Below are 27,969 nucleotides of genomic sequence, written 5' to 3'. Positions count from 1 at the left end.
ATATAGCTATTGAAACAAGGGCTTACAATCAATTAGAAATACATCTTATTTATAGGTTTTTGCTTCTCAATAGGAGAATTAGATAACTTAAATGATGATCACATTTCCAGAACAGAGGTCTTCAAAAAATATGAAAAGATCAAGAATTTGCTGTAAGTAGTTTCAAGGCCTAATTTATTAGTGATATAATTTTGACTACTGAAAACCCAGGTAAGCCATTCCTAATTTTATTTTTTCAGATGGTCTTTTTTCTCTGATTATAAAAGGAACCCATTATAATACATTTTGAAAACACTAATGAAGAGGAAGATAAGAAGAAGCCATATATCCAGAGTCAAAGACATTATTGATAATGTTGGCAATATTTCAGCATATTTCTTTCCAGATATAAATGTATATATGAATATACAGCTATATAATATAAACTTTCATATTAAGATAATATTACACATAAAATTTTACAGCCTATCCTCTTAGCATTACACCAAGACCATCTTCCCATTGAATTCAAATTATTTCCAAAACATTAACATGAAAATTTGTGTTTAGTGGTTATTAAAGTAAAAAAGTTTAAAGACACTATAATCAATAAAATGATTCCATTATATAATTTTCATTTACTGGATTATGTAGCCTAGCATTGGATCAGGTAACTCTAACGCATTAAATTGCTCTAAATAAAAAAATATTAAAAATACATGTTTATAAAACTGTCTTTAGAAAAATTTAAATGCAAATGGCTAAAATCTTTGGGGAAAAGGTGTAATATCCTAGGAAATTAGAGAAATGAAAACTCAAAGAGAAAAGTGGGAAAATTCAAAAAGGTATTATGATAGGAAATGCTTACAGGGTTCTGCAAAGTCATGAAGGAAACAGTACTTAGGCAAGGAAGCAGCAATTGGTACAAATATTTAGGGCCTAGCTCATATAGGAATTCAATAAATATTTGTTAAATAAATGAATGGGAATCAATTTACCAATATGTATTTAGAGAGTTGAATATGATTATATCCTTTGACTGACAATCTTATTTATGGGAATATATACAATATTTAGACTCAGGTACTCACTGCAGTTTTCTTAAAAGGGAAAAACTGTTCACAACTAAATGTTCAGGACTGGTATACTGATTAAGTAAATGACTGAGATGTAAAGAGCCATACAGATAATTCATGTTAATTTAAGAACTATACTAAAATTATAAGTGCCTTACCTATACTATAATTCTTAGTTTAAAATGATTGAAATATTTAAAATATTGGTGTATTTAATCTCCTGGTATAAGACTTTATTTCATTCTTTTAATGAAATAATTAATTTTAAAATTGAAAAAAATCACTACATTAAAAAAAGTTGAGAAGCTCAAATAAATATTGTTTTTATTCCAAAATATTTTCTTACAGTCAATCTCAAAGGTGTTGCCCACCTATCAGTCCTTGAATATCACAGAAGATAGGGAACAAGGCTTCCTTTGATAGTCATTCCAATGGTGGGGAAAAACAGTCGTGATATGCTATTCTCCTAGGACCATGACTTAGAAAACTCTGATACATCCTCTTACCTAATCTGAGCTTATCAGAGATGTTATTAAATCTAACACACAGGCTCACACATACGGCTTAGAGGGGCAAGCTTTTAAAGACCTACACGACTCATAATACCTTTGTAAGCTCTGATGGTTCACTCCCTTCTTCTACCACGATCAGCTGAGCTCTGCCTTTCCTTTCATTGTCCCGAATGCCGATGGCAACCTGGCTGGCCTTCAGACGCTCATACTTGTTGCAAGAAGATCCACACCACTGGTAAATTTCCTAAAAGAAACAGACAGATCTTTGACCTCAAGAATATACGACAGACATTCAGCCCGGGTATAATACACACTGTGGTTAATGAGGAAAAAACACAAAGGCATAAAAAATAAAGTTATCCTCTGTTGAGGTATATATGATTCGATATACTTAATTTATACCTCATTGTGTATCCTGTTGCTTTCAGTTAGCATTATAAAGTGGGCATTTTTAAACATGGAAAATATAAATACATATCTCAGCATTCTCTGTGTATATAATCCACAAAGCACAATTTATGAAAGTAAACTTATACAAGTTATATAAATGTAGAATAATAAACCTAACATCCTTCAGAAAGTTAGTCAAGAATCTATTACAGTAGTAATATGATCTTGCTGATCATAAAAAATGATATTATCACTTTTGTAAAGCAATTTAACAATCTTTACCGAGTCATGAAAAGTTAAACCTTTGACCCAGTAATATCACTAACTGGAATTTATTTTAATAAATTATTCATAAAGAAGAGAAAAAAACATGTGTACAGGGGTTTTTCACAGCTGAGATTTTTGTAAGGCATTGAAAAGACATTAAATGCTCAACAATAGGATAACAATTATATAAATTATGATATATAAAAATATACTTATATATAAAAATTATACTTTAACAGAAATTAAAAAAAAATGGAAACAGAACAACAGCAGTTTTATAAATAGTAAATCAAATACATTACTTGCCATTTATATTACAGTATATATTTTGGACTTAGGTACAATGTTCAGAAAGTATGCAGTAACAATGTAAAGCAATAATAAATGTCATTTTCTCCACTAAATGTGATTTAACACAAGAAAGAAGTTTAATGGTACCCAGGCTGGTGGGATGTGGGAGTAGGTATTATTATACCCTATTAAGGAGACAGATACTGAGACAGGCTCTTTTCAAGGGCAGTTTGGCATCACATTAAAAAATTACATGTGCTTTTAGAATCAGGACCGTTTCTAGGAATCTATTTTACAGAAGTATCAGACACCAGATACAAAAACAAAGAAACAAAACAAAATGCCCATTCAATAGAGAAATCACCATAAAAGTGTCATTATGTGGATACTATAGACTATCCTTCAGTGGTTAGAAATTGAGGATAATGTTTAAACACTGATGTTGAAAATATCCAGGTACATCATCAAGACTTAAATAAAACCACACAAATAATACAGTTCCATTTAATTAGGTACAAAAATATAAGCTCTGTTTTTGCCTTTGCAGGAAAAAGATTTTTAAAGCTGTCTCATGGGGAGGGGCACACATTTGCAGAAAGCAAGCCCTCAGTTTTTAATCTGTCAGTGTTTTTTTCCTTTTTTTTTTTTTTATAATGTCACTCATTTATTAAGTGATTATTAGGAGCTAGATGTTGGGACTAGCGATAAATGAATGGATACTAGCAAGCAGAGACTGACGTGTAGATCACTAAGGCTAGTAATATGTTTGCACTACCGTCGGTTTTCAAAACGTTTCCATACATACTTGTCTAGTCTGGAGAGGAGGTTGCACTGCGGTTAAGTGTAAAGGAGACAGACTTCAGCAGCCCTTTACTATGTGACTTTATGTTTGCAAACTTTCAAACGAGGGGATAAATTAATAGCAGCAAAAAAAAAAAAAACAACAGCACCCTCAAAATCAGAGAAACGGTCTCTTTTCTCTGATACAGTCCAGAGTTTTTTCTTCATTCAAAGATAGCTTACTATTGCCTAAAATGGGGCAGGCTCCCTGTCCGTGGGAGTGCAACTTGAAAGCACACAGCCCAGTAACAGTTTCTCTAACCCCTTAAGCTGTACCCTCAACTCCCATGTTCCTTATTCATCGGCTCCACTTTCCTTTTCAAGAATAAAATATAACTCTTAGGAATTCACGCCTTCATAAGAAGTAAAAGAAAAAGGGACTGTGCCTTGCAACTCCTTTCATTTCAGAATCCGATCTAGTTATTCAACATGGTTAAGGGAGTGGGTTTTTTTTTTTTTTTCCTTCTGTTTTGTTGGTTTTTCTTTTTTTTTTCTGTTTTCTACATCTGGGTTCTGAATATGAGACTCACATTTAGAGGTGATTTGAATACCAGGCCCACGTTAGCAATTACAAACAGTGAAAACAAATGGTTCCCAATGATCAGCTAACACCTAATCACTGAGCATTAAAATCAGATGTTAGAGTAGGATAGTGATTTTTTTTTTTTTTTTTTAATATGGATACCTGAGCCTACCCTTTAGGGACTCTCAGGTGTGTTCTAGGCAACTGCATTTACTGACACTCCCCTGATAATTCTAAGCATTAAACCAGGGCTGGAACATCTGCTGGTCTCTAGGAGCAAACTGCACCCAGCAGGTGTTGCAGGGAATCTATCATTTCTAATTACCCCTTGAAGCAAAGCAGGCTACTCTGCCAGTACACTTGGGCTCTTAGCTTAGGTACCTTTTCTTCCTTATTCCGTGATATTTTGCAATTGATTTTTTTTCTTAGTAGATCTGAGAGAACAAACTTCTAATATTTGCATTACAGTGAAATATAAGAAGTGGATAAGAAGTTCTCTCTCAAGATTTCTTAGACTGTTAGCCACATTCATTACTGATTTGCTCTGTATTTTTATATTCATCCAATAGATGTTTATATTCTCTCTACTTTAGTTTTAAAAATGACCTCTTATCTACTTCAAAGAAATTATATAAAATCACACTAACTGTAAGGAAATCAAACCAGTCAATCCTAAAGGAAATCAGTCCTGAATATTCATTGGAAGGACTCATGCTGAAACTGAAGCTCCAATACTTTGGCCACCTGATGCAAAGTACTGACTCATTGGAACAGATCCTGATGCTGGGAAAGATTGAAGGCAGGAGGAGAAGGGGATGACAGAGGATGAGATGGTTGGATGGCATCACCAACACGATGGACATGAGTTTGAGGAGTTGGTGATGGACAGGGAATTCTGGTGTGCTGCAGTCCATGGGGTTGCAAAGAGTTGGACACAACTGAGCGGCTGAACTGAGTTTTTATTAGTGTTTGTAAAGCATTAAGGAAGTCTGGTAAAATATGTTTAAAAATGAATTCTAGTTAATGATAATTTTATAAATATTATTATTTAACATAGAATTTTATAATATTCCTTGGACCCCAAAATATTTTTTATGATATTATTGTGAGAGTTTTTTATGTGCAGTATCAATTCACAGATAAATTTAGTTTTAGAAAATATTCCTCACCATTGCTTAGAGACAACTTTCAACCTTTAAAATAGCAAAAATATATCTAGGAAAAACTCATAAAAATGATAAAACTTTTAAAAGTGAAGTTTTCCTTTTAACTCAGAGAAGACTAAATCATCAAAGAAAGCATTGCCAAAAAATTTCTTATTGAGCATGAAAACGGATGTTGTGTGTTATGCTTACTCTTTTATTATTTTCACCTTATTTTGTGATATTTCTAGAAGTAACATAGCTTATTTATTAGATTTAATTTTCAGTGATTAACTTAGACAAAAAATGCAATAAAATGGGGACTTTAAATTGCTAAAAGCCAGAACTGTTTAAAAAGTTAATTAAAAAATAAAATTAAAAATTTTTTAAGTTAATAAAAAACACTTTCATTCAATACTATGTTTTTTATACAAACATAGTTTGTTCAGTTATGGACATTAAAACATACTTCAAATTTTAAACAGAATTTGAGCAATTCATTCAATTTGAGCAGTTCATATTTTACCACATGTGGGTGATGTGTTTAAGACGTCTCATTTTAACAGAGTGCTACAGTGATGAAATGCATGTGTGCAGTACTATTAATAAGCTGCACTAGCCCAACACGCACCCTATTCAGAGGTAGTTGGTTAAGACTACTTTACCACTCTGCAAATGAGGAACCCTTGTACTCAGTTGGCCCCATGCTTGAAAAAACTCCCCTATAATTCAACTTAACCTTTTTTTTAAAGGGCAAGGGCTAAAAAATAAGAAATTCTGCACAGAGCTAAAAAATATAACTGATGTGATAGGTTGATGTGTATTCTTAAAACAGAAAAAGTTTTCATTATAATTTAAATTGTTTTGATTATAATACTTGAATTATATATTGGGAGGTAGATAAACTTTTTGTAAATCTGATTTAAGTGTACTGGACACTGAAAATTATAAAGCAAATACAGTTTCTGAGGCAACTATTTTACCTTCTAAGATCCTAAAGACTTTAATAACGCAACACTAAACTTTAAATTTCTGGGGGGAAAGGACATAAAAACTCCGTGTAAATATGGAATTATCCATTCAATTCAGACTGAAGTCCACTTAAATTTTGGCAGAAATTTGCTGATGTATGTACTGCTCATGAACACCCTCAAGTAGAAGTTTGTGAAGCCACAATTAACTCTTAATGTACAAACTATTTAAGGAAAGTAAAATTATTCTGGATAGTTGGAAAAGGAAGAAATAAGGGAGTAAAAACACTCTGTTACTGGCAATGAGTTTGGACCACCAGTAACAAGAAATAAAAGTAAGTGAGTGGTATTCATAGAAACAACCACACCACAGGCAGACCAGAGGTTTCTAAAATTTCTTCTAAACTACATGGTCAGAGCTAACAAGTCACACATCGTTAAGTGTAGCCAAACCTCATTCGGGGACAGGAAATAAGAGCAGAAATAAAACAATGGTTAATGATGCCCTTGAAGGGAGGCAAGATTTCAGAAGCTGAGTTTAAAGGAACCCTCCAATGATGGTGATTCATGGGCAAAGAACTCAGCATGGACTTGCTCCTTTTTCCAAGCTATTTATTCTAAACACATCTAAAAGTTTATAAAAGCTGGGGGTGGGAGGAGCAGACCTCTTACTCTCCTTGCTTCTATTGGTTTTATGTTTCCAGTGCCTAGTTTTCCCTTTGTTGTTGTTTAGTCACTAAGTCGTGTCTGGCTCCTTTGTGACCCCATAGACTGTAGCCCGCTAGGCTCCTCTGTCCATGGAATTTTCCCAGGCAAGAATACTGGAGTAAGTTGCCATTTCCATCTCCAGGGGATCTTTCCTACCCAAGGATCAAACCCATCTCTCCTGCGTGGCATGCAGGTTCTGTACCACTGAGCTACTAGGGAAGCCCTAGTTTTCCTTAGATCTAGTTAACCAAATACAGAAGTTCATTCAGATACCCCTCTAGGCTGAAGGGTCATTAAGCACTGCTTTAAAAAAGATATTAACTTGCACAATACTTCCAAGAATCTCCATTTTTTTTTAACTTTAAAACATGATTTTTAGTTTTTGGATAAACAAATGTTCATTTATATTCTATTTTGTTGTTGTTTAAAGTCAAGCTACCTCAATATCCTTCAATGACATGCATATGTGTTTTTAAAAGCATCTCTGACTGAAGGATAGAAGATGGATGCAGAGGGTGTGGATGGTCACAGAATACTGGGCGACCAGAAAGGAGGAATTGCATGTGCTGATGGAGAAGCAGAGAAGAACAGAGGGATATTTATAAGACTAAAGTCTACAGGGAGGGTCAACCATGCCTTTGGATGGGTACTGGAGGACAGGGAGAGGGGGACATGACTTGGACAACTCTAGCATGGCTGCAGCAGTGATGTCATTTATTGGGACCAAGTGACAGCTTTTGGAGCAAACTTTTCATAAGAAGAGAAGGTGAGATTGTGTCCTACTCAAAGTATCTAGCAAATCAAGGAAGTCTTATAGTCACATCTTACTAAAATAATTTCCGCCAGCCCCATAAGTAGGTGACTCAACTATTTTTAACTGACTTATTTGTTCTTTAGACATATGACTGTGAACTTCCCAGCACCTTTAGGCATCTCCCATATTGAAATGGGAATGTTCAATAACCTGGGAGTGGGGCTTAAAAAGAATCTACATCAGGACTTCCTTGGCAGTCCAGTGGTTAAGACTCCCCACTTCCAATGCAGAAATATGGGTTTCATCACTGGTCAAGGAATTAAAATTCCATGTGACCTGTGGCACAGCCAAAAAAAGTTAAAAGTTAAAAAAAAAGAAGAACCTATATCAAAGGCCTATTCCAAAACCTTAAAATCAGAATTCCAGGAATCAAATCACAGGTATCAGTACTCTTAAAACCTCTTCTAAATGATTCCAGTGTGAAACCATGATTGAGAATTAAAATATAATTCCTAATACCTTGCGAGCCATCTTTCTTAGTGCGCTCATCGATTCTCCAGTTACAGCATGTGTGTAGCTCTGTTCCAGCGCTTCTAACATTCTACCTGATCACACTCTGATTTGTGTATGTGTTTGTGTCCCTCACCACTTCACAGCACCTTTAGGTCAAAGGCTATCTGGTTTTCATCTTTATACTCCAAACACCCAACACATGCTAAGAACACACTAAATGCCATCCGTCCGTACTTTTACTGCAGAGTAAATTCTACAGATTTAAAATTAGGTTGATCTTGCCCATTTCTCTTCTTGTTGTCCCTAGTAGATCTAGTGGAGTACTTTGGAGTAAGGAAAAATGTAACCAGAACAAACGATTCTGCTCAGTGTTCAGTTTTAAAGTTAGCCTCCTTAAGTCATAGTAGAGACAAAAGTCTGAAAGCCAACAAAATTTTAATTTAAAAGAAACTTGATTTTGCCAGAGTTAAGAGTTTTGCAGGGGAGGAGTAAGGATGTGGTCTAGAAAGTCAGATCTGTATATCAAGAACCACGGTCTTGGCCTTAGGGGCTAGAGTGCACTGCAGGAACCGCCGAGAGGACAGCAGTGTGAAATAGTGTAAGACTAGTTTGGTCCAAAAAAAGGAGGTCATTACAAGCAAACTAGGAAACATGACCAGGTGCAATGAATCTTTGAAAAGAGCTTGGTAATCTCTGTCATACATTTATCCGTGATGCTGAGCATGAGAGCAGAAACAACTCTGGACAGTGTCCAGGCAGTTGGACTAACAGGTATTGGCAACAACTTGGACACGCTGTTCCCGACACTTTTATGTGGCACAGGAAAAACTAAGCAGAACGCCTCAGGGTGGGTACAGTTGTGGCTCACAGAACCAGGAAGGGCCTTGCCGTGGAGATGTGGGCATCTCAAAAGACCAAAGGGAGGATACTTTCCAGCAAATGCCTTAGGATAGAGGTCAAAGCCCAGCAGTTAAGATTCAGTGAAATGTCAATGCCTCTGGGAAGGTTAGGGAGGAGGGAGGCTGAAGACTGCAAACCAGACTCACGCTTTCATTCTCAACCCTCTCCCCATCCCAGGCCATTAACATTCCATATACCTCCTCTGGGATGGCAGCGGGGGTGGGTGGGATAATCTGATGTGCTTTAATGACAACAACGCAATGTGAACTGCAGCACAGGAGGCAAGTAGAAGAGATGAGTTCACTGGATTTAGCAGAAGGCATGGATTTAGCAGAAGGCATTGATGCTCATAGGAAGTACAGTTTCAAAGAAACGGTGGGAGTGAAAGTCAGAAGATGTGGGTTGAAGGCCACATCTGGTCAATGAGGAAGTGCAGGCTGCTTTCCTGAAGCAGATGACTGACTATGGGAGAGGGCAGGATAGATTATAAATAGCAAGGCAGTAGGGCAATATTGCCTAACTGACCAAATAAGTTAACACGGGAACAGAACATGCAGAACGTCATGATTAAAAACCCACCACAGCAATTATCCTTCAATTTAAAACAAATAAATTTTTAAAAATAAATAAAATGGATAACCAACAAGAAAAAAAACATTCAGCACAGATTCCTATTTCTCTGAAACCTAATTCTCCACTAGTGACTGGCTCTGATATACACTTCTAAAAGAGTTAACTTCAGATCCCAAACTTTGAGAATATGGGCTTTTTTTCATTATCACTCACATTCCCGGGTTATAGATGTTCTGTTGCAATATTAAGCTGTGATGTTATTAATTTCTACAAATTCCTCATATCTTTAAAAATAGTGGGAGAGCAATGATTCATAAATTCAGCAACATTAAAACATATATTTCAAAAGCATTTTTCCAATAATTCGGTAAATTCCAAATTGCTGAAATCTACCCATGTCTCATATTATTTACTGAAAATACACTAAATATAAGACAACTTATCCAAATCATCCTCTAAAACGATAATTTTCTTAACTTCCAAAGTGATTAAATAAATAATTTTACAATTTCATGCGTTAGGTTGGAAAGATTACACTGTCATGTCTAGGGAATATTTTGTCGTTGTTGTTCAGTCACTCAATCATATCCAACTCTTTTGCGACCCCATGGACTATAGCCTGCCAGCCTTTTCTGTCCATGGGATTTCCCAAGCAAGAAATCTTGGAGCAGGTTGCCATTTCCTTCTCCAGGGGATCCTCCTGACCCAGGGATCGAACCCTCATCCCCACACTGGCAGACAGGTTCTTTGCTTCTGAGCCACCAGGGAAGCCCCTATGGAATATTTACTATAGTCTAAAATCCTATCACTAAAGTATATGCCACATCACCTTAATACTGGTGATTGTTTATCCAAAAAAAAGCTCACTTCCGCCCAAAACAATCAAGATATAGGATGTAGGTTATACCCATAACCTTAGTGTTGGCCATGTGGCTTTAGCTGAATGACAGCTTTAGATGTGCAACCTATCTTCTTCATGCCTGGGTCATGAAACACACGAAGTACCAGCAATAGCTTCCCTTTGTGCCCACCAAAGCAGAAAGTGGTCACGAAATAATTAACTCGTTAAGTGCTGTTAAAATATTATGACAGAGATTTTCATCTCATTCTTCTTGGTTGACTACGAAACACCCCAAAACTAAAGTGCCCGAGGCAACTGCAAGATCTTATCACCTTTGAGAAACTTTTGGCGACATACCAACTGGTTAAAGGTTAGTAATATAAACACAGGTCATGTGAGTGTTTGTTGTAAAATACTTAGGGATTCTGAGCTTGAATCCCACTAGGATATCTCTGGGAGTGGTGGGAAAGTTCCACAACATAAGAGGGAATCAGCTTCAAGTATTGATGCAAGAAAATTATCCCAAATGTCTCTAATCAGCCACAAGAGCAAGAGATAACTTGAAAGTCATTGGAAATATTAACTACATAAAATAAAGAAAATTTACTATTAAATAGGTCAATGTCCTTGAACCTTTTTATAGAGACTCTTCCCTATGACATGAGCCTGGATTTATGGGGAATATTCCTATGACAGGTATTACCTATGGAAAGACAGCATGTTACCAGAGCTAAAATCAGTCTAGCACAGCACTGAACTATGCAGCCCATTGTGGAAATTCAATACTTATTCAATAAAATAATAAGTAATTTCATTTGTTGTTTAATTGCTCAGTCGTGTTCAACTCTTTTGCAACCCCATGGACTATAGCCCACTGGGCTCCTCTGTCCATGGGATTTTCTGGGCAAGACTACTGGAGTAGGTTGCCATTTTCTCCTCCAGGGGATCTTCTGAACTCAGGGATCACACCTGCATCTCCGTGTCTCCTACACTGCAGGCAAACTCTTTACCATTAAATTACCAGGGAAGCCAAATAATTTCATTACTAATACTAATTTCAGTAGATTCTAAGCCAGATTAGACATCATCTATTCTGAATTAAGCAGATTCTGAAACTGTTGCAAGATACTCTGTTATAGAGCCATATCACACTTGGTAGGATGTAAACTATGAATAGAAAAATTCAGGTCTCGTCCCAGATTGCCGCTCAACCTGCTTTAACGCAAGTGACTTTCTCACATATTCTAAGGTGGTTTTCCCTGGAAACTGGGATGGTAACTGTCATTTCCAGATATGATTGTGTGTCAGACGGGACTGAATCACCATCAGCTGAGATCAGTATGTCACTAGAAACCACAGTCAAGATGAAAAAAAACCAAAAACAAGGAAGTTAAGGCTGGAAGAGCTTAATGACTTGCTCAACATCAAAGAGTAGAGAGTTGAAAAGTTCAACTGGACACTATTCATGACAAAGAGATTATTGCACTTGTAAAACAAATACATTATATATAAAATATTTTTTTTAGGAAAGAAGTATTTTCAAGTAACGGCAATGATGAATTACATTATCAATGGGAAGTATTTATGGGCCCCAGAGCACATCTAATCAAATACCCAAATTTGTAGACGAGAACCTGAGATTATATGCAACTTGATGAAAACTGAGGTCCACTTTTTCCATGAACCATATCACCTTATATATAAAAATACTTTGTAAATTATAAGGGGATAAAGGGCTATAAAATATAAGTAGTTAAGACAGAAAATGAATTACTGTACATTAGCTGTGAGAGATTCCAAGTGCTGTGACTGTCTTTGGAACTGCACAGCTTAATACACCTGATCATCTATTTATATGCCATGGTTTTGCTTGCTGGTGAGTGCAGAGAGAGAATAGTATCTGTTTTCTGCCTAGATATTAAGGTTAGGCAGAGAAGGCAATGGCACCCCACTCTAGTACTCTTGCCTGGAGAATCCCATGGATGGAGGAGCCTGGAAGGCTTCAGTCCATGGGGTCGCTGAGGGTCAGACACGATTGAGTGACTTCACTTTGACTTTTCACTTTCATGCATTGGAGAAGGAAATGGCAACCCACTCCAGTGTTCTTGCCTGGAGAATCCCAGAGACGGGGGAGCCTGGTGGGCTGCTGTCTATGGGGTCGCACAGAGTCGGACACGACTGAAATGACTTAGCAGCAGCATGAAGTTTACGACTTAAGTCTGGTTAGGGCAACAGGACAGCATCTAAAGTTGAAAAGGACATTTTCATGAAATTCACTGTGAAATACAGGGCAAGAATACTGCCATTTTGCATGTAGATGTCTAAATGTGACACTGGGAATTGTACTTGGGGCATTAGTGGCATAATCTCAACTATGCACACAGCTAGTATAATCTAAGACAGTCGGATTATACACTAGTAGTAATAAAAGCAGAGGTGACCCTAACTTAGAGAACCCAATGAAGTTTACAATTTGGGTCATTTTCCAAACCATTTATAACCTTAGCATATTCAATTTCTGTGCTCCTGCTAGCTTAATATTGCTCACACTGAGCTTTGTGTAGTTCCATTTTTAAATTCCTTAGTATCACATCTTTCTATATACATGAAATGAACTCTTTTGGCCTCTGACTGATGCTCTTCCCCAACATACTGCCTAAGGAGAGGCAGTAAAACAAAATACTTAGGTAGGAATCACTGTTCCCTGGTGGCTCAGCAGTAGAGAATCCACCTGCAATGCAGAAGACACCGGTTTGATCCTTGGTTTGGGAAGATGTACTGGAGAAGAAAGGGGCAACCCTGCCACTGCACATGGTTTCCAGTAGCAGGAAATACCCTTTATTTCTACTTTTTTTTTTTTCCTTCTACTTTTGAAACCTTACAAAGTTTTAAAGACTTAAGTCAGATATTGCCCATCCCACTAAGATAATACTAGACATTTGTACTTGTGCCTTTTCTTCTAACAATTCTGAGAGAATTAACAAGTACGAAATAGTATTATGTGTGTGGCTATATGGGATATATTAGTATTTGTTGAAATACTTTCCCTGCACTCTTCAGGCAGGCTATTTACACTCATCCTACGTCCATGTTAAATTCTAGAATCTTTGCTTCCTGGGGGAATCAATTTCCCCCTCATGCAATGTTTTCCCACACATATTTCAGGACAAAAATAATTAGAGGAAGCTCTGTTCAAGAAGAAGGGGAACTATATTAAGAATTATTCAATTTCTGTTCTATGGTAGGAAGAACTAAATCATTACTCCATTCTAATTAAGTTTATCAAAAGAAATAAAAACTTCTGAAGTTTTATGTGTCATTTAAATACTTGCCAACTAGTCATATGATATGACTGCATGTCACGTAGCCATGACCACTTTCTAGTGTGTAGAAAAAGTGAGTATATTCCACAACACATACATCTGATTTGATCTGAAGACAATTTACCTTCCTCTAGACATCTCCAGGTAAGCATGAAACTTACAGTGCCAAGGTCAATGATGAAGCAGTCACCCTTGTTGAAACTGTCCCAGCTTAGGGGAACTTCCGTGGCCCTGACGACTCTCCGACCTTTCACATGCAGGAGCCTCTGAGCGGTCAAGTCATTTGTAAGCACATGATTGAGTCCAGATGCCACACCGCCAGCCTGATCAGTTAGAGAAAGAAAACAAAACAAAACAGATGAGGCTTTGACACGGCAGCTTAGAAAACCGCTGGTGTTGGTACCAAACTGCTTGCTAGGGCAAGAGAAAACAGCCAAGTGCGTGTGAAAAATTAAATATGCAGAAGAGAATTTCCAACAGGCAAATCAATAGGTAATTGTTTTGTTGTAGGCTCTTTGTCCTTCCTATTTTAACCATTCCTGTTAATACCGCAAATATTTACAGAAAACCCTCAGGATATAAAACCTGCTACATAAACAGAAAAGAGTTGTTATTCTTTTCCTTTGGGGAACTAATGATTCTCAAAGCACTGAATGAGAAGGCAGATAAGGATTTCAGAGGAAAAGGTGACAGGAAGTTAGAGAGTTAGAAGTCACAAGCATACACAAAGGGGGCCCAGGAACCAGGCAGCATGAAATTCCCATGGTCACAGCCTCAAGATAAAGGAGGGACCTGAGTGCTTCACAGGTATGGGCTGCTTCTAATCTTAGTCCTTGATTTTGCATTAAATAATCATCACATGTCTTATTTATCTATTTATTTAGGTAAAAAGAGTTTACAAAACATGCCAGGCCTAAGTATTTACAGTCTAAATTGGTTGCATATCCCCACCAAAACAGAAAGAAAATCAAAGTCCAACAACGTTGAACTAAGAAATGGGGACAAATAAAGATGAACTGTATCAAGCACGTCTTCTTACATCATTTGAAATTAGCTTTCAGCTTTTTCAAGCTTTTCATTCTTTTCCTGAATTAAAATGTTAGGGACAATAATATTTATTTACTTCCATAATTAACTATGAGGTAATGTACAAAATAAAGGTGCAGTGGAAATAAATCTGTTATTTATTGATCAAAATCCTCCCATGATAATATGGAAAGAAAATTAGCCGTATAAATTGGGACTTCCCCGGAGTCCAGTGGTTAATATTTATTTACTTCCATAATTAACTATGAGGTAATGTACAAAATAAAGGTGCAGTGGAAATAAATCTGTTATTTATTGATCAAAATCCTCCCATGATAATATGGAAAGAAAATTAGCCGTATAAATTGGGACTTCCCCAGAGTCCAGTGGTTAAGACTCTGCCTTCCAATGCAGGGGTGCAAGTTCAATCCTAGGTTGGAGAACTAAGATCCCAGATCCTCGGGGCCAAACAACCAAAAACATAAAACAGAAACAATATTGTAACAAATTCAATAAAGCCTTTAAAAATAAATGGTTCACATCAAAACAAAATCTTTAAAAAATGAAGTCTATTAAATAATCCAAATTTCAAGTTTATTACATCAACATATACAATAAATCCAAAGAAAGAAGTCAAGCTTCATATATAATTAATAGCACATTCTTTACATTTCCAATGACTTTTAGACTTCTCCGCTTTTCCAAAAGGCCCTCATGAATATAAAGGTTTTATTAGTACAGGCTTAAATGTTGACTTCAGGATAATTATAACCACAAGCTTTTACAAATACATGATAATTTCCCAGTTCGTAATTTTAAAAGGATTGCCATATTTCTTGACAGCACAAAGTAGTATACAATAAAAATAAAGTTTATCATCTACATATTACTTATGCTTGGCCATTTTAATTTTTTAAAATAAGAATATTTATATTTTAAAATAAGAATATTATACTGTGATCTGATAACAAAAAATAGTGTAAGAACACTGTGTTCTGAAAAAAAAAGTCATAAAATATAGAGTTGACTTAGGCTGAAAATAAATATATAATAGTAGGATAATTTCATATGGTGAACTATCAGAGTGATATATATATATATATATAGTATGTGAACATTTAATGGTAGTTTTAAAAATTAATTTTGTCTCTAATATTTGATGCCAAAAATGAACAAAAACTTAAGTTCCATATATATCCATATCAGAAAGTAATTCTTCTGTGAACATTGCTTGAATGAACCCTAGAAACTCCCAGTCTCCTTCTACCTACTTTATAGAATGAAAGCAAGGTGGATGATCTTCTAAACCAAGGGCACCATAAATACAGTTTTACTGGCTGACAGATGTCTAATTGTTGCTACTTACAACCACAGTTGGGGCTGGGTCTTGTTCAAGCTGGGACAGGGGCTTAGCCAGAGATAATAAAGGAAGCAATGCTACTGCTGCTGCTGAGTCGCTTCAGTCGTGTCCGACTCTGTGCAACCCCATAGACGGCAGCCCACCAGGCTCCCCCGTCCCTGGGATTCTCCAGGCAAGAACACTGGACTGGGTTGCCATTTCCTTCTCCAATGCATGAAAGTGAAAAGTGAAAGTGAAGTCGCTCAGTTGTGTCCAACCCTCAGCGATCCCATGGACTGCAGCCTACCAGGCTCCTCTGTCCATGGGATTTTCCAGGCAAGAGTACTGGAGTGGGGTGCCATTGCCTTCTCCGAAAGGAAGCAATAGTAAGTAAGTAATTAATCCTCTATAACTCCTCCCCAACTCCCTATAAAACCTCACAGAGAAAAAAACCACAGTCAATTAAATGACATGGGACATGGGAAGATGGTCTCACTGTTTCCTAGCTACATCTTTATACTGCATATGGCAACTAAATGTGACCATTGCTGACTTGGTAATGGTAGACTTTGCCAAGTTTTACTCATTTCAAATAGACACAATATCCTTTTCAAAGAGTATTCTTAAATAAAAATTCATCCAGACGTTTGAATCATTTACTTATATTGAAAGCATCATACTATGGTTACTAGCTTAGGCACTGGAGTCGGTCACCCAATTCAGTCATATAGTACCTATGCTGCTACTGCTGTTGCTGCTGCTGCTGCTAAGTCACTTCAGTCGTGTCCGACTCTGTGCAACCCCATAGACGGCAGCCCACTAGGCTCCTCTGTCCCTGGGATTCTCCAGGCAAGAATACTGGAGTGGGTTGCTGTTTCCTTCTCCAATGCATGAAAGTGAAAAGTGAGACCTTCACAAATTAGGCTCTTTAAGCTTCCATTTACTTATCTTAATAGGATGATAATGATAGAAACTGTACTACCAGGCTGCTTTTTTCAGTTAAATGAGATGACACATGTGAAGCGCTTAGTACATCCCTAAAAGCATGAAATTAAGTATAACATAATAATCTTTGCTGTTCTGGGTGGTAAAATGATCTCTGTTTCCACATCTCCTATCAAGTCTAGCTACAACTACACATGTTACCATCTGGTTAATGTCACTAATGATAAGATAGTAAACCGATTTTTTTGCTGATAAATTTGACCTCTATGTGCAAATATCCTCTTTCTAAAAAATGCTGATCTGTGGTGGTTTTAATTCTGACAATTAGAAGACAATTATTCAATAACTGTAAAATTACTTTTATCATGTCCACTTTTAAATATATTTCCAGAAATTTGATTTCAGAAGACCCACTAATACCAGAAGAATTAATAATAGCATGAGTCTCAAATGATTGCATATGCACTATAACATACACATTTTTATCATTTAATCTAATCCTTCTGACACCTACACAAGAAAGCTGTCATTATCCTGTTGCACATTTGAGGAAATTGAGCACAGAAAACCTGTTTCCCTGAGGCAAACAGGCCACATGCGACAGAAATGGGTTCATAATCAGGATGATGGTACAGTACATGCATTTAGTAATATAAGCTCCAGCTTATTCTAAATCTTGGATTCATTGATATACAGGGGATTTCAGGATCATTTGACATAAAATAACTTATGTGAATTAAATGAATAAAGGGCAATAGTTTCATATTTAATAGTCTCTAGATTAGAGTCAGAATTCTAGTTTAGTAGTTTACTTCTGAGGTTTTAGGTCTCCGCAGGGCTAATATGCTGGAGGGGCGGAGTGGTAGGGTCTCACAGAATACCTGCTGAAGCACGTTTGATTTTAAAAAGATTGTTTCTGGGGTGTTTGTAGGGAAGGTATTCCTCACACTTTAACTGAACATTCTCAGGGGCATGGGGAATAATGAAAGATGGACAATCTGCAAGGATCAGGATCACTGAGAGAAATCCAGAAAAAGCTATCCTTTACTGAAAGTTGCCTTAAAAGTATAGAGATAGTTAATTATCTGATATTTTACTTGTTTATTTCCAAAGTAAAGTCATCTGATGATGAGTTTCAGGTCAAAACACATAAACGCTGTGAGTGTGTGTGTGTGTGTGTGTGCATGTGCGTGTGTGGGTATGTGTGTATGCCAGTGTATGTATAGGAGTTTGTGAGGCTGAACCACATATATGTTCAATTCAGTGGTTTCATTTGTAACATTTCTAAGATCAAACTAAGCTATTTGGGAAATGTATGTATAGTTCTATGTATTAACTGAAGTTATACTTGCTATAAATACTGAATTCATACGTTCCAGAACTGAAATTCCTGAGTCATGGGTTATTTGTAGCAAATTCAGCGATTCTTTAGAATAGCAAAAAATAAACACTATTAATGCCCATGTTGCCTATATTTACTTAACTTCATTAAAAATTACCCTGCCAAATGAGATTAAGTCAGAATATGTCACACATTATACCATATATTCCACAAACATTTATCAAGCACCTATTATGTGTCTAGAGAGTCCTGGGGCTATATCAGTGAACAAAATAGATTAAAATAAAAATGAAATACCCTACCCTCTTTCTGAATTACTTCAGTCGGTTTAAGCAGCACTGACATATACTAACTACCATATGCAAAACAGCCCGCCAGTGGGAAGCTGCTGTGTAGGCACAGGGAGCTCAACCTGGAGCTCTGTGACAACCTAGAGGGGTGGGATGAGGTGGCGGGGATGCAGAGGGGAGGTTCAAGAGGGAGAGGACATGTGTATACTTACAGCTGATTCACATTGTTGTATGGCAGAAGCCAACACAATATTGTAAAGCAATTACCCTCCAATTAAAAAAAAAAAGCCTGCCTTCAATGAAATTCTATCAAGACATGAGGTGTGGATGCATAGGAAGAGAAAGTGAAGTGAAGTGAAGTCGCTCAGTCGTGTCTGACTCTTTGCGACCCCATGGACTGTAGCCTACCATGCTTCTCCATCCATGGGATTCTCCAGGCAAGAATACTGGAGTGGATTACCATTTCCTTCTTCAAGGGATCTTCCCGACCAAAGGATCAAACCCAGGTCTCCCGCATTGGAGGCAGACGCTTTAACCTCTGAGCCACCAGGGAAGCCCATTAGGAAGAGAAAAGGGGTCATAAAACAATTTGAGGGAGCTGCTTACCTTGTATTTCAGACCTCCTCTAAAGTAGCCAACAAAATCTGTAGACTCATAGCCTTGAAGTTCTCTGTTCTGCACAGGTTTGCCACCCAAATAGTCATCCATCTGGACAGTGAAGATGGCAGCTGCTGTGCTTTCATCCTGAGTACACTCCTTCCCTGAAAGAGCAGACGACAGAAGCGCATTTGTCAACCGAGAAACAGCACTAAGGCAGAATGTCTGATAAGAAAACACGCAGAAACTATCTTTGAATTATACTGTGTGGATCACAATAAACTGTGGAAAATTCTGAAAGAGATGGGAATACCAGACCACTTGACCTGCCTCTTGAGAAATCTATATGCAGGTCAGGAAGCAACAGTGAGAACTGGACATGGAACAACAGACTGGTTCCAAATAGGAAAAGGAGTACGTCAAGGCTGTATATTGTCACCCTGCTTATTTAACTTCCATGCAGAGTACATCATGAGAAATGCAGGGCTGGAGGAAGCACAAGCTGGAATCAAGATTGCCGGGAGAAATATCAATAACCTCAGATATGCAGATGACACCACCCTTATGGCAGAAAGTGAAGAGGAACTAAAAAGCCTCTTGATGAACGTGAAAGTGGAGAGTGAAAAAGTTGGCTTAAAGCTGAACATTCAGAAAATGAAGATCATGGCATCTGGTCCCATCACTTCATGGGAAATAGATGGGGAAACAGGGGAAACAGTGTCAGACTTTATTTTTTTGGGCTCCAAAATCACTACAGATGGTGACTGCAGCCATGAAATGAAAAGACGCTTACTCCTTGAAAGGAAAGTTATGACCAACCTAGAGAGCATATTCAAAAGCAGAGACATTACTTTGCCAACAAAGGTTCGTCTAGTCAAGGCTATGGTTTTTCCTGTGGTCATGTATGGATGTGAGAGTTGAACTGTGAAGAAAGCTGAGCGCTGAAGAATTGATGCTTTGGAACTGTGGTGTTGGAGAAGACTCTTGAGAGTCCCTTGGACTGCAAGGAGATCCAACCAGTCTATTCTGAAGGAGATCAGTCCTGGGTGTTCATTGGAAGGACTGATGCTAAATCTAAAACTCCAATACTTTGGCCACCTCATGCAAAGAGTTGACTCATTGGAAAAGAGCCTGATGCTGCGAGGGATTGAGGGCAGGAGGAGAAGGGGACAACAGAGGATGAGATGGCTGGATGGCATCACCGACTCAATGGATATGAGTTTGAGTGAACTCCAGGAGTTGGTGATGGACAGGGAGGCCTGGCGTGCTTCGATTCATGGGGTCGCAAAGAGTCGGAATACGACTGAGTGACTGAACTGAACTATAAATTTATGTATAAATTGTTCATCTTCAACAGAACAATTTTTCAGCAGAAATGATGCAATATAAAATACTATTTTGCTAATAACTAAAAGAATTGCTCTGTATCTGCTTTCCAGTTTTTTTTTAAACCTTAAAAGAATCACCACTGTCCAAATACATTCAGGATGATATAACAATATATTCCAGTAGGATTCAGATTCATTTGTTACAGTGATAAGATCAGGTTATCAAAACATTTTTCAGTTGTCTTAGCCTTTCTTACCATTAATCTCCAGCTTTCCAACATGTCAATATATTAATATTTGTAAGGAATACAAACATCATAGGCCAGAACTAAACAACACTTTGAGAATGGGAAAATTAATGTAACTTGACCTTATCTCTATTTTTTTAAGTATCAACTTTTTTTTTAATAAGTATGTGTAACATAGGCATAATTAAGTCAATACATTTTTAAGGAATTTCACATGTTTTGATTCTTTTCACTGCCAAGCACCTTAGTTCCTCCAAAGTCATAATCTTTAAGATAAGATAGCCCTGTCTAAAAGCCCAACCTACAGCTGTCAGTTAGTCCATAATTCTTTATTTAGGCTTCTCTGAACTTCAGTGGAATATGGTCACACTTCAAAATTCTCCCCATGTAATCTTTGGAATCCAATTTTCTCAAGCAATTTACTTTAGTACCATGTTTAAGATCAAGAGATGGATCTCTCTGGTTCTGAATTTGACAACTTTAAAAATGAGGCTTCCCTGGTGGCTCAGTGGTAATGAATCCATCTGTCAATGCAGGAGATGTGGGTTCGATTCCTGGGTCGGAAAGATCCTCTGGAGAAGGAAATGGCAACCCACTCCAGTATTCTTGCCTGGAAAATCCCATGGACAGAGGGCCTGATGGGCTAGAGTCCATGGGGTCACAAAAGAGTCAGATACAACTTAGCAACTGAACAACAAAAATATATTAAGTTCAAATCATATTCACTCCTAAGCAATAAAACCCTAGAACAGTACAGATTGTTGGGATATGCCAATACATTTTTTTTTTTTTAAGTCCAGAAACTGTGTTCTCAAGATAAATATAAAGATCGCTTCTAGGACTACAGAGCTGATAATTTCCCTCATATCTTAAGCTTTCCCCTGTGTTTGAGTTGCAGTACCCCCACTTCACTATCTTACTGGCATCAGATAATATTCTCTGAAGGAAAAGGGAGAATAAGAGAAGCAGCATGCTCACATCTTTTGAATGTTAACATATGCAGTATCATCCTGGGAATTTAACATTTAACACACATTTAATTTTCATAATTCTAATACAGATCTGATCCAGGCCACCTCACTGAGGTCAAAACACCAATTCTTAAGACCCAGTGTCCTCAGTGTACACAAAGATCAGAACCAGGACAGTCCTGAGAGGACCTCAAAATTTAAAAGACATTTAAAACTTTTACTATACCTAACCTGTGTGAAAACCGTTAATGACTCTAGAAATAATAGCAGCTAATATACATTTATAGCACCCTTGCTATGGGCCAGACACTGTGCTAGTGCTTTACATTAATGATCTGCTTTTATCTTCAAATGACCCAACGTAGCCAAAATCATTTTCTACCATGTTACAGCAGAAGACATGGAGGCTTCGAGAGAAAAAGTAACTTCCTTGAGGTCATAAAGTTGACCTTTGCAGACACAGCGCAGGTTTCTAAGACAGGTTTCTGTGATTCTGAGGCACAGATCTTAGAAACTACAATACTAGTTGGTTTTTTTAAACTCAGACTCTCACTAGCAGTAAAATTTTGAGGTGACTGGGGAATGTAATTTTTCTCCCTGGATAACTGACACATAAACATTTAGAAGCTGTAACAATACTAGAGTTCACCTGGAACCCCAACTAGGAGTATTCACTAAAGTTGAAGAAAGGAAGGCAGTGAAGTATATTAAAGAAAGAATTGGATTTATTTATAACTCCTCTCTTACTCTCAAAGAAGACTGGTGTGCTATCTTCTCAGGAAAAAAGAAAATCAGTAGCTAGATATCAATTTTATGAACTCGTTGCGGTCAAAGGAAATTACTTAACACACATAAAAAGCACATGCAGTTTTGCAGTCCGCAAGGGCTTGAGTGTCATTCTTCCGTCCACTTCCCCATCCATAAATCAGATTATCAATGAAGGCAAAGATGTCAAAGGAGGGAAACTTAAATCAACCTTAATAGGAAAGGTGTTAAGGATGATGCATCTGATACACGTATTCTTACTTGAGAACAGGTTGAAATCCGAGTTTCTTGAGGTAGATACAAATGGATAGGTATGTGATTAATGAATGAACTGGAAGTAAGTTAATTAAATTATCCTGTAATTTGTTGATGCTTATGTACTGTGCTAGGCCAGGGAATGTCAGTATGAGTAAACCAGAGTCTTCTAAAAAGGCTGAAAGGTCTTAATGAAACCAATACTAGCCTTTGAATATAAAAACTAGAATCAAATTCAGTTATAGCCTGATGAAATTCTCATAAGTGTTCAAAAACTATTGAGTGTTCTGAATGAGTTCTTATGACTTCATTTATTTTTCCCATGCTGATTTTCCCAATGCCTTTCATGTTATATTCTTTTATGTTATGTTATTTACATTATATTGTGTTATATTTTATTTGTACATATGCTGTATGTTTGTTTAGTCTCCAAGTCGTGTATGACTCTTTTGTAACACCCATGGACTGTAGCCTGCCAAGCCCTTCTGTCCATGGGATTTTCCAGGCAAGAATACTGGAGTGAGTTGTCAATTCCTTCTCCAGGGATTCCTCCTGACCTAGGGATCTATCTAATTTGCGTCTCCTGCACTGCAGGCAAATTCTTTACCACTGAGCACCCTGGGAAGCCATATGCTGTAAACTTCCTAAAGTTGTTTTGAGGATGTGATGATTTTATATATGCTCCTGCTGCTGCTAAGGCGCTTCAGTCGTGTCTGACTCTGTGCGACCCCACAGACGGCAGCCCACCAGGCTCCCCCATCCCTGGGATTCTCCAGGCAAGAACACTGGAGTAGGTTGCCATTTCCTTCTCCAAAGCATAAAAGCGAAAAGTGAAAATGAAGTCGTTCAGTCGTGTCCGACTCTTAGCGACCCCATGAACTGCAGCCCACCAGGCTCCTCCGTCCATGGGATTTTCCAGGCAAGAGTACTGGAGAGGGGTGCCATTGCCTTCTCCGGATTTTATATATAAAACATAATAAAAAGAGAGGTTTAATGACTAGGTTAATGGAATATCCATTCATGATAAAAGCTCTCGGCAAGTCTGGAATATGGGGGAAAATTCTCAACTTAATAAACAGCATCTTCAAAAAACATAAAGCTAACATAATTTTTAATGATCAAGGACTGAATCTTTTCCCCCCAAAATGGGGAACACGGCAAGTACTATTACTGAACATAACACAGGAAGTTCTAACTATTGCAGAAAGGTAGGAAAAAGAAATAAAAAACATAAAGATCGTAAAGGAATAAAACAATGTGTCTATTTAGAAATGACAGGATAATCTGCATAGAAAATCCTAAGAATAAAACAAACCCTTTAGAATAAATGCATTCAGCAAGATAGCATGATAAATATTAACCAATAATAAAAAGCAGTCTCATTTTTATATAGAAACAATGAACATGCAGAAATTGAAATTGAAAGCACAATACCATTTTCAGTCACTTCAAAGAAACTGAAATACTCAGAAATATGTTTAACAAAACAAGTACATGATCTACATGCTAACAACTACAAAATGATGATAAAAATCAAAGACCTTAGTAAAGACAGTGTTTGTGAATTGTAAGTCTTGTAATATAATAAATATGTCAATTTTCTCCAAATTGATCTATAGACTTAATGCTATTCCTGTCAAAATCCTATCAAGGTTTATTACAGATTACATGAGTTTGTTATAAAATTAATGTGAAAAGGCACAGTCCCTAGAACAGCTAAAGCAATCCTGACAAAGAAAAATAAGGTAAAAAAACTAATTCTATCTGATATTAAGTTTTCCTATACAGGTACAATAATTAATTAAGATAGCATGGTATTGGTTGAAGAATAGACAGATGGATCAATAGACCAAGTTTCCTCAAATAGAACATTTTGTAAAACTTTAGTATGTATAGTTTAGTATATTAAATTAGTATACTATATGTATACTAATTCAGTATGCTGCTGCTGCTAAGTCACTTCAGTCATGTCCAACTTTGTGCGACCCCGTAGACGGCAGCCCACCAGGCTCCTCCATCCATGGGATTTTCCAGGCAAGAGTACTGGAGTGGGGTGCCATTGCCTTCTCCACTAATTCAGTATACACACATTAAAGTATAAGCATATAAGTACAGGACAGCACAGACTGCCACAACCAGGATATTGACACTGATACAATCCACTTATACACTTTTCATATTTCCCCAGTTTTACTTGTAGTCATCTGCACTTGTACATTAGTTAAATATAATTTTATCACGTGTGTAAATTTACATACCCACCATCATAGTCAAGACACTGTATAGTTCCATCACCAAAAAATCCCTCATGGTGCCTTTTTAAAACTCCACCCACCTCCCACCTGAACTACTCCTTCCTCACCTCATCCTTAACCTCTGGTAGCAATGAATCTAGATTTTTTAAATGTTATATGAGTAGAATCATATAGCATGAGACCTACTGGTGTTGTTTTTCTTCTTCCCATTAGGCATAATTCCCTAAGGGATTCGTCTGACTTGTGTTTATCTGGAGTTTGGGGCTCTCAACCAGAGTGATGTCAGAAAGAGAAAAACAAATATCATATATTAGTGCATATATGTGGAAGCTAGAAAAATGGTATAGATGATCTTATTTGCAAAACAGAAATAGAGACAGCCACAGAGAACAAAGTATGGACACCACGTGGGGAAGGAGAGTTGGATGAGTTGGGAGATTGCGATTGACACATATACACTATTGACACGATGTATACAATAGATTACTAATGAGAATATAACTGGATAGCTCGGGGAACTCAGTGCTTGGTGGCGACTTAAATGGGAAGGAAATTAAAAAAAAAGAGTATGTGTATATATATGTATGTATAGTTGATTCACTTTGCTGTACAGTAGAAACTAACATAACATTAAAATTAATTTTAAAAAAGTTTGTTCCTTTATGTTGAATAGTGGTCCTTGGTATAGACATGCCATTTGTTTAATCAGTAACCTCTTGAAAGTTATGTGGGCTGACTGAAATTTTGCTATGACATCAATGTACTGGTTCTTGCATGAATATGAAATTTCTCTGGATTAAATACCCGTGAATGCAACTGCTGGATCACATGGAAGTTGCATGTTCAGTTTCATAAGAAACTGCCAAAGTCTTTTCCATAATGGTTGTACACTTTATATTCCACCCCCGCCACAAGCGATGTATAAAACTCTAGTTTCTCAGCATCCTCCCCGCCGGTGTATAAGTTCTTTGTATTGTATGTTGTATACGCTCACCCAGTTTTTTGGATTCACAGTGCCTTGAAATAGAACCCAGCACAGACTAGTTGGTAGATGCATTTAAACTGCTAGGTACAAAACCAAAATGTTTTTTTTCAGGAAGAACCAATGCAACAACTTCTGAATGACACGCAACAAATGCTTACTTTGTAAAGGAAATAAAACAAAAAAATAATCAAATAAAAAGATCTGAGATATGTGAGGGTATTATGGAAAGACACCGAGGGAGAGGCCAGGGAAGATAACTCTTCCTCTGTTCTCCTGTTTTGGGCCCACTTCTTCCTGTTTCCCTTTTCTTCCTCTCAGCTGGCCTGTTTCTTTATTTCTACGCTATTCCCCTTCTCATACCAGGCTGATTTTAACTCTATTCTCTTTCATCTTCCTCTCAACTGACTTCCTTTAGTCAGGCTTTCTCTTCCCTTGAACTTTCAGCTCTCCCTCTTGGAACGTCCTCTCAATCTGTTTTTCTGAATAAACCTCACGAATTCACCCAAATTTAGGTCTAATGGTGTGCTGGTGCTCAGTCATATCTGACTCTTTGCTACTCTGTGGACAGTAGCCTGTCAGGCTCCTCTGTCCAGGGAATTTCCCAGGCAAGAATCCTGGAGTGGGTTGTCATTTCCTTCTCCAGGGGATCTTCCCAACCCAGAGATCGAACTCCCATCTCCTGTGTCTACTGCATTGATAAGGGTTCTTTAACCACTGTGCCACTTGGGAAGCCCAAATTTAGGTCGAGTTATATCTACAGGTCCTGCTGGCTACTGTGCTCTAATCTTTCCACATTTCCCATTAGTTTCTATCACACAATCCCTCCCAACTCCCCTCATTTTCCTGTTTTTCCATCAAGGCTCTTCTGCTTCCCAGTGACCACAGACAGTTTGTGTCTCTTTCCTGGCGCTCATCACATTTTACCTGTGTTCTATCACTTTTGTTTTATTGCATCATTGAGACTGTAAACTTTCAGGGAAGTTCCTTAAGTTATTCGTATGCGAAAATGCCTTACACAGTGCTGGACACATTGAAAGTTACTGAATTAACCTATTAATTAACGCACTAGTAAGTTCAGTTTTTATAGATCTTTAAGATCATAAAATGTTTCTGCCCAAAGCATTTCTGTTACATTTTTTGAAACTGGAACTACATCAGTTTAGTTTCTCTTCCCTTTCTGAAGTCTGATTCATTCATTCATTTACAACACTTTTACTCATTGCCAAACTAAGTTCTAAAAAAAGGACCAAGGTGAAGGCATTACTATTCTATGTGGCTTCACTCATTCATGAACATAAGTTATACATTAAGATTTCAGTGGGGTGATTCTTGGTGTAAAACATAAATAGATCACTGTCTGTGATAAAACGAATAGTTACATTACACTAGAAAACCACAAGGAGTTTGGATCTCAGCCTCAGCCTCCTCAAGCAGGCACAAAATTTTAGTATCAAATAAATGTTATAATGAAACAGTCCTGTCTCCCTGTATGGATTTCTCATTTGGAAGTGTTTGCTCCAGGTGGTGGCTCATATTGAGAACATCACTTCTCAATGTTCTCTACCATCTTGCCTCAAAATCTTTAAATGTTAGGAAGGAAAAATGACTTTCAGAGACTTCAAAATGTGTATGTTTTGTGTGTTTTCCCCATAATGAATAAAATTATAAATAAACACAGTCTAGGGGAGGCAAGCTGATTCTCAACGAAGGCAGTAAGGCTCAGATAATCGGTGTGTTGTTAGACGGGGTGTGCCCAGTGGCACAGGATCTCACAGGGAGAGGTTAGACATTCAGGATGTTTACGAGTAAAAGTAGAAGGTGGAAAAAGTAGAACACACAAGGCCCAGTGTCCTAAGAGCCCTGCGAGGGTGAAGCCCAAAATAATTACTACCGATGAAGGAGCTGTTTTGTTCCAAACTGTGTCCTTGTTCAAACACATAGGTAATAAATATAAAAATAGTCATTATAAAGCGACTCATCTAAAGACAATATCTGCCATAGAAGGTTATTTACTTTTTAT

General features: G+C 37.3%; 1 protein-coding gene across 1 annotated transcript in view; it reads right to left on the bottom strand.

Moving 5' to 3' along the window:
• SCIN (scinderin) overlaps positions 1 to 27,969 on the bottom strand; it is a 79,079-nt gene that overhangs the window by 50,165 nt on the left and 945 nt on the right. The window contains exons 2-4 of the mRNA XM_025290912.3: positions 19,152 to 19,306; positions 13,765 to 13,926; positions 1,662 to 1,811 (exon numbers count right to left, since the gene is read on the bottom strand). Coding sequence (XP_025146697.1) covers positions 1,662 to 1,811; positions 13,765 to 13,926; positions 19,152 to 19,306 — 467 coding nt within the window. The remainder of the gene's footprint in view (positions 1 to 1,661; positions 1,812 to 13,764; positions 13,927 to 19,151; positions 19,307 to 27,969) is intronic.

Source organism: Bubalus bubalis, chromosome 8, assembly GCF_019923935.1.
Source record: "Bubalus bubalis isolate 160015118507 breed Murrah chromosome 8, NDDB_SH_1, whole genome shotgun sequence".
In the NCBI taxonomy this organism is placed as follows: domain Eukaryota; kingdom Metazoa; phylum Chordata; class Mammalia; order Artiodactyla; family Bovidae; genus Bubalus; species Bubalus bubalis.
This window is presented reverse-complemented; position numbering and strand designations above follow the sequence as displayed.